Genomic DNA, 19,673 nt, shown 5'->3' with positions numbered 1-19,673 from the left:
AATAACAGAAGTGTTGCTGCTTTACCAATCCCCACAAGCTTTCTGTAGTCAGACCTTTAATTAGTGTGGCAAAGTCAATACGTAATTAGTGAAGGGTTCCTAAGAGCTATCAGAAACCCTCAGTTGGATCTGGATTTATTTTAGCTCTTAGGAAAAAAACTTATGAAGCTGATAATTTTGTTTTTCAGTGAAGTGTCAGTGCTTCTTGTCATTTAAAGATGAAAACTGGCAATTCCATGGACACGAGCCTAGAATAGAAGAGAGAGTTTCTTTGCCTCAGTGCTATTTTTAAACCAGGAAAAAGCCTTTGGGAGTGGACTGCTCATGTAGACATAATGTGGACGAAGTGATAGGTGTGATTACCATGCACACAGACAATGTGAAATGGGGAGGATGGTGGGGCTAGAAATAGCACTGAGATCAGAAGTTCTGCCCCCACTTACCAGCTGAAGTACCTCCAGCAAGCCTTTTAGCTTTTTTGTGCTTCAGTTTCTGCACCTGGAAAATTGGGATTTTAGATTGTTCAGTTGTAATTTGTTCAAAGCATGATTGTTAATAATAAATGAAGTGTCAGAGAATTAAGCATTATTTTCTACTCATTGAATCAACTAATATTCATTGAATTCCTACTCTGCCCCAGACACAGTGATAGGCATTGAATCATCATGGAGACTATTACAAATTATAGCAGCATTAATGTACACCCTCCTAGTCCTTGACTTTGAATATCCAGTCCTCTGCAAAAATTATTAAAGGCACATTGTTGCTTATTTCTTCTGATTTACTTTAGGGTTGTTACTGATGCATTATGTTGTGTTTGTGATTTTGTGTGTGTGCTTTAACTTTCCTTATTCATTGAAACATGGCTTTTTCTGTACCTTCTAGGAAGCAATTGAAAAGAAAGAACAGCGAGCCAAGCGCTTCCATTTTCGATCAGAAGTAAATCTTGCCCAAAGAAATGTAGCCTTGGACCGAGACATGATGAAGAAAGGTACTGGGTGTTTGGGGGGAATTTTTGCACGTTTCCCCCAGCAGTAACTTTTTCCTACCATGGCCTGTGCTCTCGCCTTGCCTTGCATGTCCAGTCTTCATCCAAATGCGCCCAAAGGAAAAGGACTTGTGAGGTGGTCTGTTTAAAGTTGAGTTAGCTTTGTCACAGATGTTAGAGCTAGAAGAAAAAGACATTGTCTTGTCAGAGGAGGCCCAGAGAAAGTCACCTAGTTAGTGGCAGAGCTGAGATTAGAACCTATGCTTCTACAGACTCTTACCCTTTTTCTGCTATTATCATAGAAGATGTAACTTTTCTTTGTCTTAAATGTATTGGAAGTATATCATACTGAGCCCGGTGTAAGGAGAATCAGAGCAATATTGGAATTGGTGGGGGAAAGCCATCAATACTTCTGTTGATACAGGCTTATGATTTTATTTTTAATTTTTTTAAATGAGATTTATTCTCTTTAAAAAATATATGTTTTATTTATTTGTTTATTTTTTTTAATCCTCACCCAAGGACATTTTTCCATTTTTTGTTCAGACAGAGTGGGAGGGAGAGAGAGGAAGAGAGAGAAAGAAACATTGACGTGAAAGGGACACATCAAGTGTCTGCCACGCACATGACCCAACCAGGGCCGGGGACAAACTGCAACCGAGGCATGCACCCTTAGCGGGAACCGAACCTGGGTCTCTCTGGACCTCAGGCCGACGCTCTAACCACTGAGCAAAACCGGCCAGGGCTATTTTTTTTTTTGAGAGAGAGAGAGGAAGGGAGAGAGAGATAGAAACATAGATGTGAGGGAGAAACATCCATTGGCTGCCTCCTGCACGCCTCCTACGGGAGATTGAGCCTATTACCCAGGCATGTGCCCCGACTATACCCCAACTGTGCCCCAGCTGTGTCTCAACAGTGCCCCAACTGGGAATTGAACTGGGACCTCTCAGTCCATGGGACGACACTCAACCCACTGAGCCATACCAGCTGGGTTTATTTTATTATTATTTTTTTATTTTTGTAAATCCTTATCTGAGCATATTTTTTCATTGATTTTTAGATAGAGTAGAAGGGGGGGCAGCGGAGAGAGAGAGAGAAACATAGATGTGAGAGAGACACATCAATTAGTTGCCTTCCACACGACCCCAACCAGGGCTGGGGACCAAACTTGCAACGTAGGTATTCACTCTTGACCAGGAATCAAACCCACAACCCTTCAGTCCTTGGGCTGACACTCTACCTGCTGAGCCAAACTGGCCAGGGCCTATTTTATTTTTGTGTTTTGTTAGGATAAGTGTTTTGCTTCCTGGAACTCACCCTGAATTATATAGAGTAATCTGCCCCATTCTTCTGAAGCAATTTATAAAATAAAGGGAAAATTGTTATTACTTTTTTAGTGAGTTCATAGCTGTATTTATTGTTCTACAGTGATATAAATCCATGAATACAAAAGGTCTCCCTCTGTTGTATTTGCAAATTTGGGTATTCGTGCAGGGCTTAATAGGCAGACCTCTGAATGCATGTTAACAGTCTGTGTTCTGCTGTGTGAGTTTCTCTAGGTTTGTTTGATTGATAAAAACATGTTGAATGAAGGAAAGAATAGCTAATATTTTGGGGGTACTTGCTCTCACTATGTAGTGTTAATTGTCATATTGCATATTTGTTTCCTTTTTTTTCTTTCTTTATTGATTCTAGAGAGAGGAAGGGAGAGGGAGAGAGAACATCAATCGGCTGCCGACTGCATGCCCCTCACAGGGATTTGGCCCACAACCTGGGCATGTGCCCTGACCGAGAATTAAACCAGCGACCTCTTGGTGCATGGGTTGATGCTCAACCACTGAGCCACACTGGCCGGGTGCTTATTTGTTTCTTATTCATTTCTCACAACAACCCTATGAGGAATATATTTTTTATTTCTGTTTTGCAAAAAAGTAGAAATAGGCTCAAAGAAGTTTAAGAAATGCCTGAGGGTATATAGATAGTGAAAGTGGAGTCAGGATTTCAACCTAGGATTATATGACTCTAAAGCCTTGTTCTTCCCTACTTTGTTTTATTGCCTTATAATATGTGATATGATAGCAAAGATCCAAACCTCCTCGGTCTTTCCCAGTGGATAGAGTAGCTTGGATACAGAGCTCAACTCTGGATGCTGCTTTATGCTTTTTCCTGCATAATGAGTTCAAGTTGGAAATATGACCTTTCTTCCCTTGAAGGCTGGGTTTCCAGGCATCTACCTGAGTGGACTCCTGTTTCAGGAAAAGTCTTGTGAAGGCCAAGGATAGCTGTGCAGCTTGGCATTCGTGCACCTGCTCAGTCTGGGCCTGAGCTGAGCTCTGAAGCTTCTCTTATAACTTCACCTTGAAAGCACCATAGTTTCACCGCACCTGTTTACTTCTAGTCCTGTGAACATTTGTGTGGCAGTTCTTGCCTTTCATTCTGCTGATTTTCTCCTTCCTTGTCCCATGCTTTGTCTTGTACAGATGTCATTTCCTCCGTGAAGCATCCCTAACAACCCACTCAAATTTCTCACCTCTTTTGGAACTCTTTAGGGTGCCAAAGCCTTCCTGGAATCTTTTCTCAGTTCCTTTGTGAGTGTGGACAAGTTACTGAACTTTTTTAGGTCTTAGTCTCCTTGTCTATAAAACAGTAATATGATATGTACCTGAATGGGATCACTTTTGGGGTTAAATTTTAATTTTAAAAATTTTTAAATTTTTTTTAAAGCAGTTCTAATCTCACAGTTCTAAAGCTATTCTTAAAAAGCAATAGATCTGCCCTGGCCGGTTTGGTTCAGCAGTTAGAGCGTCGGCCTGCGGTCCTGAGAGACCCGGGTTCGGTTCCCGCTAAGGGCGCGTATCTCGGTTGCAGTTTGTCCCCGGCCCTGGTCGGTTGTGCGGGTGGCAGCCACTCGATGTGTTTCTTTCACATCAATGTTTCTCTCTCTCTCTCTGTTCCTCTCTCTCCCTCCCACTCTACCTGAACAAAAAATGGAAAAATGTCCTCGGGTGAGGATTAAAAAAAAAAAAAAAAGCAATAGATCTACCTGGATGTCAGCTGGGACAAGTTGCTCTTTATAACCTGTTCTTCATCCGGAAGGCAGCATGGCCTATAGCAGCAGTTCTCAACCTGTGAGTCGCGACCCCTTTGGGGGTCGAACAACCCTGTCACAGGGGTCGCCTAAGACCATCGGAAAACACATATTTCTGATGGCAATTCACAACAGTAGCAAAATTACAGTTATGAAGTAGCAACGAAAATAATTTTATGGTTGGGGGTCACCACAATGTGAAAAACTGTATTGTATTAAGGAGTTGAGGCATTAGGAAGGTTGAGAACCACTGGCCTATAGTGTTCCTGAACTGTGGAGAACCCTGCTGCCTATCCCAGATCAGTGTAAATGAGGATGGGCGGTGAGCGAAGGGTTTGGATAGGTCCCAGAGATACCTCCCTAGGTCATTCTAATGTACTGTCAAGATGTTGTGGTTAAGAGTGTGGGTTTTGCCCAGGATGGTTCAGTTGGTTGGAGCATCACCCTGTACACCAAAAGGTGGCAGGTTTGATTACCATTCAGGGCACATATTCAGGTTGCAGGTTTGATCCCCAGTAAGGGCATATGTGTGAGAGGCAATGGATCGATGTTTCTCTCTCTCTCCCTCTTTCAAATCAATTAAAAATTTTGAAAAAAGAGTGTGAGCTCTGAAGCCTTACTGCCTGTGTTCAAATCCTGACCTGTTACTTTCTAGCTCTGTGACTTGGGAAAGTTATTTAGCCCCTAAGAAACTCAGCTTGCTCATATGGAGAGGCAGATAACAGTAGTTTTCATAGGATTGTTGGGAGGCTCTAACAAAATGTTACAGTTCTTAGAGTGGTGTCTGGTACATAGTAAGTCTCCAATAAATGTTATTATCATTATCTAGCATTTTCCATCTTCCAAGCAGTCATCTAAGTGGCCTACCTACATTAGGTGTCAGGTTACTGCTGCTTCTTAATACCAGCAGCAGTAATAAAAGATACCATTTGATAAATGCTTACTGTATGCCACTCTGCTGTGTGGTTAACTTATCCTTTCAGCAGTCCTGTGAAGGGAAGGTAATTACCATTTCTATTTTCCTGATGGGGAACTAAGGTGCTGAGAGGTCGAGAAACTTGCCCAAGGTCCCACAGCTTGTTAAGTAGCAAGGCTGAGATTTGAAGGCTGGTCTGACAGAAGCCTTTGTTCCTAACCTCTGCCAGCACTCAGGGACTGAGTGTGGAATATGCTGCACTAGAGCATTCTGCATCAAGAGTGACTTGCTACTTACTTTTTAGTGACTCATTGTCAAGCAGCTTTGGTTTCCTTATCCCCAAGATCAAAGCCTTCATGGTTGGAAGGGACCTCAGCGATCATCAAAATTCACCTCCTGCCCAGCACTGCAGGCCTTTTGGCAAAGTTCTCAATGGTCTTTTGGCTTCTGCCAGAACATTTCCTAGTGATGGCAGAACTATTTATGAAGCAGTCAATTTTGGTTTTGGATACATGTTGATACATGTTCCTCATGTTGAACAGAAATTGCTGTCTAGTAATTTGTATGAGTTACTTAATCTGTGACCTTTAGAACAAACAACATTAAGTCCTTTTCTCATTCACATAATAATCCTTCAGGTGAATGGGCAGTAAGCCCATTTCCTAAACTTTTTTTTTATGTGACTTGACTTTATGGTCTCTCTCCTCTAAACTCTTTTCAGTTTCTAAATGTCCTTCATAAGGTCAGGTGCAGATTCCAGATATGGTTGGATTCATGAAGAGGATGTAGACCTGTACCACAGTTTTCTGTCCTAACCACTTCAATAGTGTTGTACTCACCTTCTAGTCAACCAAAGCACCCGGGTCTTTTTTGGGGGGAGGGAGTTAATTCTCTCCTGAGGATATTTTTCCATTGATTTTTAGATAGAGTGGAAGGGAGGGAGGGGGAGAGAGAAACATTGACTGGAGAGAGACATTGATTGGTTGCCTCCTGCATGACTCCAACCAGGGCTGGGGATCAAACCTGCAACCCAGGTACAAGCCCTTGATTCATATTCCAACCAGTAGCCCTTTGATCTACCAGCTGATGCTCTAATTGCTGAGCCAAACTGGCCAGGGCAGCACCCAGGACTTTTCCCCAGGAATTCTACCCATTAAGCAATCATTCTTGTCTTGTGCTTGAAGCGATGTTTTAAAATTACTTTCTTGCCCCACCGGTGTGGCTCAGTGGATTGAGCATTGTCCCATGGACTGAGAGGTCCCCATTTGATTCTCGGTCAGGGCACACGCCCTGGTTGCAGGCTCAATCCCCAGTGTGGGGTGTGCAAGAGGCAGCCAATGGATGTTTCTCTCTCACATTGATGTTTCTCTCTCTCCCTTCCTCTCTCTCTCAAAATATCAATAAAAACATTAAAAAAAAATTACTTACTTATTCCTATGAAATTACATCTTGTTATAATTTCAAGATAACATTTCATTCTGTTGAGTTCATTTTCATCTTAACTGTACCTTTTGACATTTTACCTATAGTCTTCACTTTGGTATGCCAGGCTTCTGCATCTTGATCCAGTTGTTGGTAAATGTTGATCAGGGTAATCCCGTATCATGTCATGAAACTTAGGTCCATAAATTATAAGTCTTATTTTATTATCAGGCCCACATTTCATTTTATTGTCGTGAGTAACTAGATTACATGCCTTAATGATCTTGAGATAGAATATCATCTATGATATTTGAATTTCTTGGCCTAATAATACTGCCAAAAAAAGAAAAGAAGTTATATGGCTTACTTCTCAGTGAACTCATGTCATTTCCTATGGGAGAGACTTAGTTTCTTAAGGGATCATAGATTCTGTTTGATAAGCTACTTTTAAAATTTCTCAGAGAATGACATTAATCTTTAGATAGATAGATAGATAGATAGATTGATTGATTGATTTTAAATTCTTACCTGAGGATATGTTTTATTGATTTTAGAGAGAGAAGAAGAAGGTGGGGGGGAGACATCGATTTGAAAGAAAAACATCACATCCATCAATTGCCTCCAGGACATACCCTAACTGGGGATCAAATCTGAGTATGTGCTATGACTGAGGATTGAACCCACAACTGAGCCACTGGCCAGGGTGACATTAATCTTTTCAATCTGTTGTTTTTTTTCCTCTTATGAAAATCATTACAGATTCAGTCCTTCTCAAGGCTTTGAGGTACTGCTTCCCTTTGACTTTTGAGAAATTACTAATTCTGAAACCACACTGTGTGTTTCAGTCTGTATATCGGGGTGTAATTCTGGACTAGAAGATTTAAATTTATTAAAACTAATTCTTATGCTGTTGTGACCTGTCTTGGATTTTAGTTCTTACTTAAAGATAGCTATTTTACTGCCAGTTAGGAGAAATAGATCACCAGTTCTGCCTTTTTTCCTGCATCATCTTCCCAAAGCAATGTTGTTCTAAATACTTTTTTTTTTTTTAAGCCTTCAGCATTTTTGATGAGCCTGTGTATTTCTGGACTGTACCTTTTTCTTTGTTAGATGTTTCACAAACGATCCTGTTCACCAAAGAAAACTTGGAGAGTAAGAAGAAAAGTTGCCCACAGTCTATTGCCAAATCCAGTCATTGTCAACATTTTGTGTATTTCCTTATAATCTTTTCTGCTCTGACTTTGTTTTTGTTTTTTCCTTTCCTTTTCACTTGACAGTCTGCCATCTGTATTTTCCATGACTTTATATAGCCTGATGTTAGTCTTTTCGATTCTTACATTTCTTACATTAATTCTTTTACATTTGTCATTAGTAATTTGCCCTTTGTCTGTCTCCCGTATGTGTTCCTTTGCAAATTGTTCTCACCTAAGCTTGCTGCCTTCTCTTTCCTTGGGATCACCTCTCATACTCTGAAGAAACTATATTTATAGTTTCTTCTAAATTTTTTAATCATTCTAGTTAAGACCATGGGATTGGCTTCCTTTCCCCTGGATCTTCAGAAATCTGCTTTCCTACTACCTGTTATTCATTGTCTTCTTTCCTATTAGAAAAATCCAACATGATGCCCTCAGTACCTTGCTTGTAGTCAGTACTCAGTAAATGTCCAGTTCTCATTTCCTAATCTATCTGTTCACTGCCGTCTCGGCAGTTGGCCCTTTCTCATCGGTTGGGCACAAACCTAGGCTTCTGCTTTATTTTAAACAATGACATTGTCAGCAAGGTGAGGAAGTATTGAGCATTCTTCTTCTTTTTTTTTAATCCTCACCCGAGGACATTTTTCCATTATTTGTTCAGGTAGAGTGGGAGGGAGAAAGAGGAACAGAGAGAAAGAGAGAGAAACATCTACGTGAAAGGGACACATCGAGTGGCTGCCACCCGCATGACCAACCAGGGCCGGGACAAACTGCAACCGAGATATATGCCCTTAGTGGGAACCGAACCCCGGTCTCTCTGGACTGCAGGCTGACTCTAACCGCTGAGCCAAACCGGCCAGGGTGAGCATTCTTCTTTGGTGGTCTTCCATCAGATGTTGAGCTTAACAGTTTCCATCTCTAGTGGGTCTTGCCACCGTCAGTTTGTTTCTCTTTTGAGTATGAACCTTCCCTATCTTCCAGCTGATTGAGACTAGTTTATCTTTGTTGTGATATAGCTTTTGTATCTCTACCTGATTCTTTTGAACAAGATTGTCTATTTCCCATTTCTAGATGTGTATACCATTCTCTGTACATTAGAATAAAGACATCTGATCGCTTCTTGGCCTTTTGGCTAAGATCAAGTGTAGAATAAAGACATCTGCCTAGCAGGTATGGCTCAGTGGATTGAGTGTTGTCCCATGGATTGAGAGGTCCCAGTTCAATTCCTGGTCGGGGCACATGCCCAGATTTCAGGCTCAATCCCCAGTGCTGGGGGGCGTGCAGGAGGCAGCCGATCGATGTATTTCTTTCACATCAGTGTTTCTATCTCTCTCTCCCTCTCTCAGAAATCAATAAAAGGATATTTAAGGTAAAATAAAGACATCAGAGACCAGAAATTTTATTCCTGACCATTTTTTATTTCTGTTTTTACGCTATTTCCTCCACTATAGGGATTTTTTTTCTGTATTGTATTGATTTTTTTCAGAGAAGAAGGGAGAGGGAGAGATAGAAACAATGATGAGAGAGAACATCAATTGGCCACCTCCTGCATGATCCCCATTGGGGATTTGGCCCACAACCTGGGCATATATCCCGACCAGGAATCAAACTGGCGACTTCTTGGTGCATGGGTCGATGCTCAACCACTGAGCCACATCGGCTGGACCATAGGGTTTCTTTCTTTATTTTTATCCTCACCCGAGGACATTTTTACATGTGTCTTCAGATAGAGCAGGAGGGAGAGAGGGAGGAAGAGAGAGAGAGAAACATTAATGTGAGAGAGACACATAGATATGAGAGAGATACATCGAGTGGTTGCCACCCACACAACCCCAACCAGGGCCGAGACAAACTGCAACCGAGGTACGTGCCCTTAGCAGGAACCGAACCCTGGACTCTCAGGTCCGCGGGCCTACGTTCTAACCGCTGAGGCAAACCGGCCAGAGCAGGGTTTATTTTTTTAATAAAAATGTTATAATGTTATAACAATGCTGTGATGCTCTTGATATTTATTTTTTGTAGTTTCTTTTGGTCTTTTTTTTTTTTTTTTGCTTGTCTCATTTATGATTAAACCCTGTTATCAGGTCAACAAGATACCTTTTCCCTGATCCTCAGTCTGTTTTCTCTGCCATCTCCAGGAGCTCTCCCTGTTGTTTGTTCCATCTCTACTTCCTGTGGGATCTTTTTTATCCATACTCATGGCTTTTAGCTCCAAGCACTGAGAAGGCCCCTGGTCTAACTCCTTCAGTTTCCCAGTCTGCATATCCATTGTGAACACCTGTGTCTCATTTGGGCCTTTGTTCACTATTGCAGTGCAGTTCACTAATAAAGATTTGCTGAGATTTATAGGTCTTGATGGTATCTCCATCTTCATAATCTGGGTGGCAGGAAGGTATCGCCTGATTTTGTCTGGACACACCTACATGGGCTCCCCTTAAACCTTTCACTCTTTAAAATGACAAAACAAACATCTCTGTGTAAGCGACTGTGTAAATCCACATGTGTTTAGGGTAGGTACTGAGGAGTGCCTGTGCCTGTAGAGCATGTGCTAAATTGCATTTATAATAGACACTCCCAGTTTGTCCTTCAGAGTAGCTGTGCCACTTCACACTGCCACCAGCAGAGAGAGTGGCTCTTTCCCCCACACTACCAACAATTAATAATAAAAGACATGAATTTTTAAAAAATTCTAGTCATTCAACACTGGGATATTGTTTTAGTATTCATTTTTCTGATTGCGAGGTCAGCCATCTTTTCATTTATTTATTGTATTTCTTGTTATGTGAATCGCCTGCTCATGTTCTCTGCCCATTTTTATTTTAAGCTGTCTTTTTTTTTTATTATTATTTGTAGGGTTTTTTACTTTAATTTCCTTCTTTGCTTTATATCCAGGGGCAGCATCTCTTTTTCAGATATTACCTTAACTAGTGCACATTTTTCTTTGACACACATTTAAAAGTTTTACAATCAGCTTTCAGGTTTAATGAATAATTCTGTTGAATTTGGTATTGCTTTAAAAATTTTTTTTTCCTTTATTCTATTTATTTATTTTTAAATAACAAAAAATGGCGGAATTTAATCCTTTATTTTCAGGACACTGCAAGATGTGAAATTCCACATAGAAATAAGAAACCTATTGAGGGCAGAAGCTTCATACAATATGTACAGTTTGGAGCTGTTCAAGTATAGTTTCATTGTAAAAAGTGTTACAGTAACAAACCACATTTAAAAAGAGTTCTTAGTAGAGAAACAGTAAGACCAACTTATACCACACATAGTACACAACAGACAACTTGATGCCTCAGCTGTTCATTCTAAAAGTTTAAGGTCCCAGGAGTGCCATCCTGAACTCGGAATGTATAGCCTTCAGAGGTAGTTTCTGGCAGGACATTTTTTTTTTTTTTTTTTTTTTGTACAGATAGAGTGGGAGGGAGAGAGAGGAAGGGAGAGAAACATCGACGTGAAGGGACACATCGAGTGGCTGCCACCCGCACGACCAACCAGGGCCGGGGACAAACTGCAACCGAGGTACATGCCCTTAGCGGGAACCGAACCCGAGTCTCTCCAGACTGCAGGCCGACGCTCTAACCGCTGAGCCAAACTGGCCAGGGCTGGCAGGACATTTTGATCTTCCTCTTCCTCTACAGAGAAATACTTCTCAATCATCTTTAGTGAAGCTTTGTACACAGACTCATTTTCATGGTTTTACAAAGCTTTACTTTTGTCCAAACCTCCACATTTTTTAATCATTATACTAAGTTTCTCAGTTTTACCTAGTTTCTCAGCAGCCTGAAAGATATTTGAAATGGCATCTAGAACAACCAGAATAATTTTGGTATCTTTCGCCATTAAGAGGTTCATCAATGGTTCTATCATGCCACAGTGAACGAGGCATACAATCTGTTCAACTGTTCCACCACTTGTATAGTTGTTCACAGCCCATACAGCTTCCTTTTATGTTTTAAAGTCTGCCTTAGAACAACAGTGAGGAAAGGGACTAATCCATGATTCACAACTTGCTCTATTTGGTCCTGGTGGCCAGCTGTGATGTTTGACATTTTCCATGTAGCATCCTTCTGAATATTAGTTTTGGTATTCATTAGCAGGCCAGGAAAGACAGCAAGTGCTTCTGCATCTATTACAACTTGAGTCTGTTCATCTGTCCAGTGACAATATTTCCTATGGCTGTTAGCGCAGGAGTCACAATTGGCAATTCAGTAGCTCTTAGGAGCTTCACAAGTTGGGGCACAACTCCTGTTTTCACAACCATTTCAGTTCGTTCATTTGGACCATCAGTAAGGTAAGAAATGGCCCAGCAGCTGTCTGCTAATACTTCTGGGTCATCGTGATGCAGGGGACGAACTATAGTAGGAAGAATCTGCTCAACAGCATCTAACAGGGGTGTAGGATTCTTGTTGCAACAAAGATCTGGAAAAGTCTATTATTGAGAATATTTGCTCTTTAAAGACCCCTCATTTCAAGTTCTACCACAGACCCATTCACTACCTGTCTGAAAATGACATGAAATTTCAGCATTCATTCAGTCTAGAGTACAAGAACTGGAAAAGCCAAGTGGAGACATCCACATCTCTTCAGATCAATTAGTGCAACCCTTTTTTTCCCTCTTTTTTTGGTAAATGTCCTATTTGTGTGTTTGTTCCCATTGTTGAACTCATTTCACCAAGTATTTATAGAACACCTGTGCTGTGCTCCAGGTAAGATTGTGTAAGTAACCACATGCTAAAGATGACATATCAGGAACTGCAAGAAGAGCCAAGAGTGGGTCAACTGCACCATACTTGATAACCAACTCAGAAAACTGAACCATCACCTGCAATGTTTCCTAGAGACCATACTGCTTGTTCACTGATGTGTGCATGGGGAGATGCCAACAGAGAAATGAATGCTGGGATAGTGCCTCCATCTACTACAGCTTTGGTCTATTCTGATGTTCCAGAAGCAATGTTAGCGAGGGCCCAAGCAGATTCAAACTGGATGGGACTACAGTCAGTTCTGCCCAAGAAGGACACAAATTTTGGAATCAAACCAGCCTGAATTATGTTGTCTATGGGTAGCTGTTTTTCTCTAGAAAGCAGTTTCCTCGCAGCCTGAGTAGCTTGGAGCTTGCTTTCCAAATTGTTGCTATTTATGCCTTTGACAGTGTCTTCCACAGACCAATTTACAGTGCCCTGGTTATTGCGGTTTTCCTGCAGTGGAGAAGTAGCATCATCAGGAAATAAGCTTACATTTCTCCTTTTCAGCATCTGGTCATCCGTCTTATCTTTCCTCAGCTCCACATTAACTTCTGTTTGGCGACGCCTCATTTCTGTACTGTCTTTCCCCTTGTTCTTGAACCTGTTAAGGCGCGCAGCTGGTGAATTAGCATTCTCATTGGTGGACATGACTATGAGACAAAGAGAGAAAGCTACACAGCCAGCTCAGGCTTTCACACGAGACAGTACGGGGAAGACAGACTGCGGTTCGATTGCTCTGAAAATGTCCACCACGGATCAGCCCTAAGATGGTGTCTCCTTTATTGATTTTAGAGAGAGAGGAAGTGAGAGGGGGAGAGATATTGAAACATCGATGAGAGAACATTTTGTTTTGTTTTGTTTTTTATCCTCACCCAGGGACATTTTTCCATATTTTGTTCAGATAGAGTGGGATGGGGAGAGAGAGAGAGAGAAACATCGATGTGAAAGGGACACATCGAGTGTTTGCCACCTGCACGACCCAACCAGAGCCGGGGACAAACTGCAACCGAGGTACATGCCCTTAGCGGGAATCGAACATGGGTCTCTCTGGACTGCAGGTCGACGCTCTAACCACTGAGCCAAACTGGCCAGGGCGATGAGAGAACATTGATTGGCCGTCTCCTGCATGCCCCCCACTGGGGATCAGGCCCACAACCTGGGCATGTGTCCTGACCAGGAATTGAACTAGCGACCTCTCTTGGTGCATGGCGATGCTCATGAATTTGGTATTGCTTTTTTTTTTTTAATCCTCACCCGAGTACATTTTTTCATTTTTTGTTCAGATAGAGCGGGAGGGAGAGAGAGAGAGAGAAACATCGACGTGAAAGGTACACTTTGGGTGGCTGCCACCCACATGACCCAACCAGGGCCTGGGACAAATTGCAACCGAGGTACGTGCCCTTAGCAGGAACCGAACCTGGGTCTTTTGGGACCGCAGGCTGATATTCTTAACTGCTGACCAAACCGGCCAGGGCAGTATTGCTTTAATTATTACAGATTAATTTGGAGAGAGGTACTGTTTATTTTATCAATGATACTTGTTTAATTTTTCTCAGCCAAAATTTCTGTTCTGAAATTTAATGCTGTTTGGTCTGTGATAAAAATTAAAATAGTGTACCTTCTTTTTTTTTTTTTTTATCCTCACCCGAGGACATTTTTCCATTTTTTGTTCAGATAGAGTGGGAGGGAGGGAGAGGAACAGAGAGAGAGGGAGAAACATCGATGTGAAAGGAACACATCGAGTGGCTGCCACCCGCACGACCGATCAGGGCCGGGGACAAACTGCAACCGAGGTACGCGCCCTTAGCGGGAACCGAACCCGGGTCTCTCAGGACCGCAGGCCGACGCTCTAACCGCTGAGCCAAACCGGCCAGGGCGAGTGTACCTTCTTGTTGTATCTCATTTTCTTTTGAAATAAATGTCATCTCTTTCAGCACATTTCTTTTCTAACCACATATTATCTGAACTGTGTAATGGAGTACTGGTGAGATGTCAGTAGTGGGTGGGAACATTCTCTCATCTTTTCTATCTTTTTTTTTTAGCAATCCCCAAAGTGAGACTGGAGACGATCTATATTTGCGGAGTAGATGAGATGAGTACCCAGGATATCTTTTCCTATTTTAAAGAATATCCTCCAGCTCACATTGAATGGTTGGATGATACATCCTGTAAGTATACCCAAGTTTTCTGTTGAATATACTTTTGTTTATTATTTTAAAAGTGTTCTTGCCATCTCATATGGTGAATGATTATGGCCCAGACTACTTATCTATGCCTAAACTGTGCTCTTAGCATAGGAGAGAAAAAATGCCCGTTGATGAGAACCAGATGCATTAACTAGTCTGCCAAATTATACCCCATGAGTATTCCAAGTCAGCTTGGCGGTGGTGACCAGGGCTTAGAAAGCTGATTGCTGGCATCTGAGTTCAGTGAACGTGATGCCTCTTTAACTCCCACAATTTCCCAACAAAGGGCTGGATCCAGCTGTATAGACTTGGGCTGAGGGCTGCGTTTTTAGGGCTTTAGGCTTTGTCATTGCAACTTGCCATGTGCTTATTCAGAGGCTGGTTCTGCCTCAGTGTCTCTAACCTAGAACTGCATCAGAACCTGCTGACACTGTACCAGACCTCTCATCGCTGATTGCTTTGGACTATGTTTTCTGGAACTTCACCTGCTTGTACACACCTGTGGGCTGTTTAACTTGTGAACCAACTGTAAATTTTAACTTGCCTCCCACTCCAAGCCTGTCCTGACTCTGGTGACCATTCTGCTGACTTCTTGTCTTGACTGACCTCTAGTCTGGCTTTACTTACTACCAGCTTGCTGACCTACTAGGTTGTGCCCTGTGTAGCAGATTGCTTTTTCCTGCTGCTTGCTTTGGGAGATGTGGGATTCATTGTTTTCATTGAAATAAGAAGGAACATGACTGAGTAGAAGATTTTTGTCCTTTTTAAATTTTTCCTTAGCTTACATTATTCAAATCAGGGGTTGTTAAACATTTTTTTTTAAATATATTTTTATTGGTTTTTTTTTTTTTAGAGAGGAAGGGAGAGAGAGAGATAGAAACATCGATGTGAGAGAGAAACATTGATCAGCTACCTCCTGCACACCCCCTGCCGGGGATCCAGCCCAAAACCTGAGCATGTGCCCTGACCGGGAATTGAACTGGGACCTCTCAGTCTATGGGATGACGCTCAGTTCACTGAGCCACACCTGCCGGGTATAAGTGCTGTTTTAAACAGATAAACAGGGTTCTTTTTTACAAGACTTCTCAAAACCTTTTTCTTGCTAAATTATCTTCCTTAAAGAAGCAAATTCAGTTAGTTGCTACAAAGCCAAGTGTCTGTTAATGCCTCCTTTCTATATATCCCATGATGGTGCCATCATCAATGGGGGAACATTATTTAAAAGCATGTCATATACACATAACCAGTGAACACAGACAATAGTGTGGTGAAGGCAGGATGGGGGGCTAGAATGGGAAGGAGGGGGTTAATGGGGTAAAAAAGGAGGGACATCTGTAATACTTTCAACCATAAAGATAAATTTAAAAAAAATTTTTTTTTCTTTATTGATTTTAGAGAGAGAGGAAGGGAGGGAGAGAGAGAAACATCGATAAGTGAGTAAGTGAGAACATCGATTGGTCACTTCCTGCATGCCCCCCACTGGGGATTGGGTTCATAACCTGGGCATGTACCCTGACCAGGAATCGAACCGGTGACCTCTTGGTGCATGGGTTGACGCTCAACCACTGAGCCACACTGGCCAGGCAAAGATAAATTTTTTAAAAAGGCATGTTTGGATGATAAGGAACAGTAGGCTTCCCTGTAGAGGCAGTGGCATAGAGGATAATCTAAATTTATTTGATAATTATTATCATCATTTTCATCAAGCACTAACACATAGTTCTGTGTGCCAGGCAGTTTTAATATACAAACCCTTTTTCTTAGAATCTTTTTTTTTTTTTTTTATCCTCACCCGAGGACATTTTTCCATTTTTTGCACAGATAGAGTGGGAGGGAGAGAGAGGAAGAGAGAGAGAGAGAGAAACATCGACGTGAAAGAGACACATCAAGTGGCTGCCACCCGCACGACCAACCAGGGCCGGGGACAAACTGCAACTGAGGTACATGCCCTTAGTGGGAACCGAACCCTGGTCTCTCTGGACCGCAGGCTGATGCTCTAACCGCTGAGCCAAACCAGCCAGGGCAGAATCTTTGACCATTCTTTTGTGGAACTCAGTTTGGGAATGTAGCCCAAGGCTAATTTCATCAAAGAGGTTTTGCTACTACGTTCTAGTCTTTTCATTAGTTGTTTTGTGTGTTTATTGCTATCCATACCGAGATGAGGTTGTAATAGTGAATATGATGCAGTTTCTGGTGTCAGAAAACTTAACCATTTGGATGTGATGTAATGTTTTATTTTGCATTTTATTTTAGGTAATGTGGTTTGGCTGGATGAAATGACAGCCACACGAGCCCTTATCAATATGAGCTCTCTGCCAGACCTGGATAAGATAAGAAGCAGGGATGCTAATGAGGACAAGTCATCTGAGAAAAGCAAAAAAGGTAACCAAACACAAAGGAGGGACTTTTGAGCTGAAAGTCCTGTTATTTACTCAGTTGGTTTGGGTTTCTTTGCAGAGTTATTTCACTAGTTATTACTAGTTATTTCTGAAATAGGCCCTGATGTTTTGGATTATCAGTAAATAGAAGGGAATAATTAAACTTTTAAATGATAAGAGATGGAGTTATGTTAAAGTTTATCTTATCCCTCACATTCCATTTTAGACAAGCAGGAAGACAGTTCAGATGATGATGAGGCTGAAGAAGGAGAAGTTGAAGATGAAAACTCAAGTGATGTAGAGGTAAATAATAGGGAAAAGAAGTGTAAGGTTTTACTGTAAACAAACTGCTTACTATCTTTTTATTTAAGGCTTAAAGACTTAGTAAGTTGTGTTCATCCTCTGGTTCTCACCATTAGAGTTTCTGAAGGTGCACCAGGCCCTCGGCCTTCACGTTTGTGTGACTGTAATGAAGGATTCATCTTGAGATCTTAGAACAGTACTCATACTTCTGTAAAAGAAGATGATTTTATTGAGAAATACTTGGAAGTACTATCTAATCAGTAAAATAAGAAAAAGCAAGCATGGCTGGCTGGTGTGGCTCAGTGGTTGAGTGTCAACCCATGCACCAAGAGGTCACTAGTTCAATTCCCAGTCAGGACACATGGCCCAGGTGTGGGCCAAATCCCCAGTATGGGGCATGCAGGAGGCAGCCAGACCATGTTCTCTCTCATCAACGTTTCTATCTCTCCCTCTCCCTTCCTCTTTCTCTAAAATCAATAAAGAAGAAAAAGCAAGCAATGGCATTTTTTCTAATGGATTATATACTATTGTTGGAAGAATTAAAATGTATTCATTTAAGAAATATGCATTGAGTGCCTACTGTAACCAAATTCTAGGTGCTAAGGATATAGTGTCAAGCAAAACAAGTCTTTGCCATCTTGGAGCCTACATTCTGGCGGGGAAGACAGTACACAGATACACAGAAATATAATATAATGTCAGGAAGTGATAAGTGCTATGAAGAAAATTAAGAAGGGTAAGTGGATAGAAAGTGATGGAGATTATTTTTTGACAAAACGGTCCAGGAAGACCTCTGACCTAGAAATTCTACCAAGGAACTAGTGCTGTAATGCTGATGAGTATTATTAAAGGCAGAATGCTTTCTTAATCACTGGTAACTTTGCTACTGAATAAAAGTGAAAATGTCTTGAATTTTTATATTGAAATTCTCTTTTTTCTTAAGTTGGACACATTATCTCAGGTAGAAGAAGAGTCTCTGCTAAGAAACGATCTTCGTCCAGCTAACAAACTTGCTAAAGGAAATAGGTTATTCATGAGATTTGCTACAAAAGGTAAATGTGATATTTGGTGTTGATTTTTATTTTTAATCAAAGTGATTTATTATTGACTTACATCCTTCTCTTTTGAATCAGAAGTTAGACCAAATAATCTCAAAGTCACTTCAAATGATGGCTTGCTGCCTGAGTTGGAATTTCTGACTTTGAAAGTAAATATTAACTATTTGTATTCTTTTGTGGTTTCTGGCTAAAGTAAGTTATTTTCTGTCAAAGCTGGTTTACCCCATGTGCTTTACAGCCAGTTTATCATCTGAACTGTGAAAACCTTTTAAAATTGTATATTTTTATTTATCACAGCAATATCCTCCTGGACATTGCTCAGAGTGCTGTTCAGCTCTAATTCTCTAAGGAATTAAATCAGGTCTCTAATAATTTGTAAGGTGTTTTATGCACAATGATTGTTGGTGCACATTAAACCACAGTTTCTTTTTAATTGTTTGAGAGTTAACTAGAGATGATGACCCTTTACTTTGGCATCCTTCAATATGTATTTCTGAAGAACAGGGACTTTATCTTATACACAGCACAGTTATAAAAATCAGGAAATTTTTATTTTATGTCTTCAGATTATTTTATTTTTTTATCTTTATTGTAAAATCAGGAAATTTAACATTAATACAACACTATTGTATAATCCATAGTCCATGTTCAGATTTCATCAGTTGTTCCAAGAATTCCCCCGCTCTGTATTAAAACCGCATGGCACATGAGTGCTATGTGTAGCATTTTTTGGTGATGATGATGATGATTATGATTGTCAAATAAATTTGGATTTTCCTTTTTACTACTCCCCCACTAAACTGGGATCCACTCCAGGACTGAGGTTGAAGTACACCATAACTCCTTTGTCTCTCTGGATCTGGACATACTCTTTGGCTTTGTTTTCCTTGACTGAACCATTTCATAAAGAATATAGGCTCATTATTTTATAGACTGCCCTTTGATTTTTGTCTCATTTTTCTTCCTGATTAAATCTGGGTTGTGCATTTTAGGGAAGAGTACTACAGAAGTGATATTGTGTTGTTTTCCATGCCTTATATCAGGAGGCACGTTATACTTATTTCTCTCATTCCTGGGGATGTTTACTTTTATCACTTGGTTAAGGTAATGATTGCCAGGTTTCTCTCTACTGTAAAGTTTCTATTTTCCCACTTGTGATTTAAAAATTTGTGGGAAAATACTTTGAGATTATGTAAGTAGCCTGTTGTTCATCAAACTTTCACACAGTAGCTTTAGCATCCATTGATTTTTTTTAACTTCATCCTCTTTATTAGTTGGCAATCTGCTTGCTGTAAGGAAAGAGCTTTCCCTTTTATCCATTTATTTATTTACTTATTTATATCAGGTTAGACTCATGGAGTTTTATTCATTGGGTTATCCTCTATTG

General features: G+C 40.9%; 1 protein-coding gene and 1 pseudogene across 4 annotated transcripts in view; one reads left to right on the top strand and one right to left on the bottom strand.

The window, feature by feature from the left end:
* Window positions 1–19,673, top strand: part of NCBP3 (nuclear cap binding subunit 3) — a 43,903-nt gene that overhangs the window by 4,289 nt on the left and 19,941 nt on the right. For all 4 annotated transcript variants that reach the window (XR_004960320.1, XM_036268305.1, XM_036268304.1 and 1 more), the window contains exons 3-7: window positions 886–991; window positions 14,404–14,529; window positions 16,801–16,929; window positions 17,152–17,228; window positions 18,172–18,280. Coding sequence is in view for 3 of the 4 variants with exons in the window: in XM_036268305.1 (XP_036124198.1) it covers window positions 886–991; window positions 14,404–14,529; window positions 16,801–16,929; window positions 17,152–17,228; window positions 18,172–18,280 (547 nt within the window). In the remaining variant the exon portion in view is untranslated. The remainder of the gene's footprint in view (window positions 1–885; window positions 992–14,403; window positions 14,530–16,800; window positions 16,930–17,151; window positions 17,229–18,171; window positions 18,281–19,673) is intronic.
* LOC118634002 lies at window positions 10,922–13,009 on the bottom strand (annotated as a pseudogene).

Source organism: Molossus molossus, unplaced genomic scaffold, assembly GCF_014108415.1.
Source record: "Molossus molossus isolate mMolMol1 unplaced genomic scaffold, mMolMol1.p scaffold_m16_p_19, whole genome shotgun sequence".
NCBI classification, from domain to species: domain Eukaryota; kingdom Metazoa; phylum Chordata; class Mammalia; order Chiroptera; family Molossidae; genus Molossus; species Molossus molossus.
This window is presented reverse-complemented; position numbering and strand designations above follow the sequence as displayed.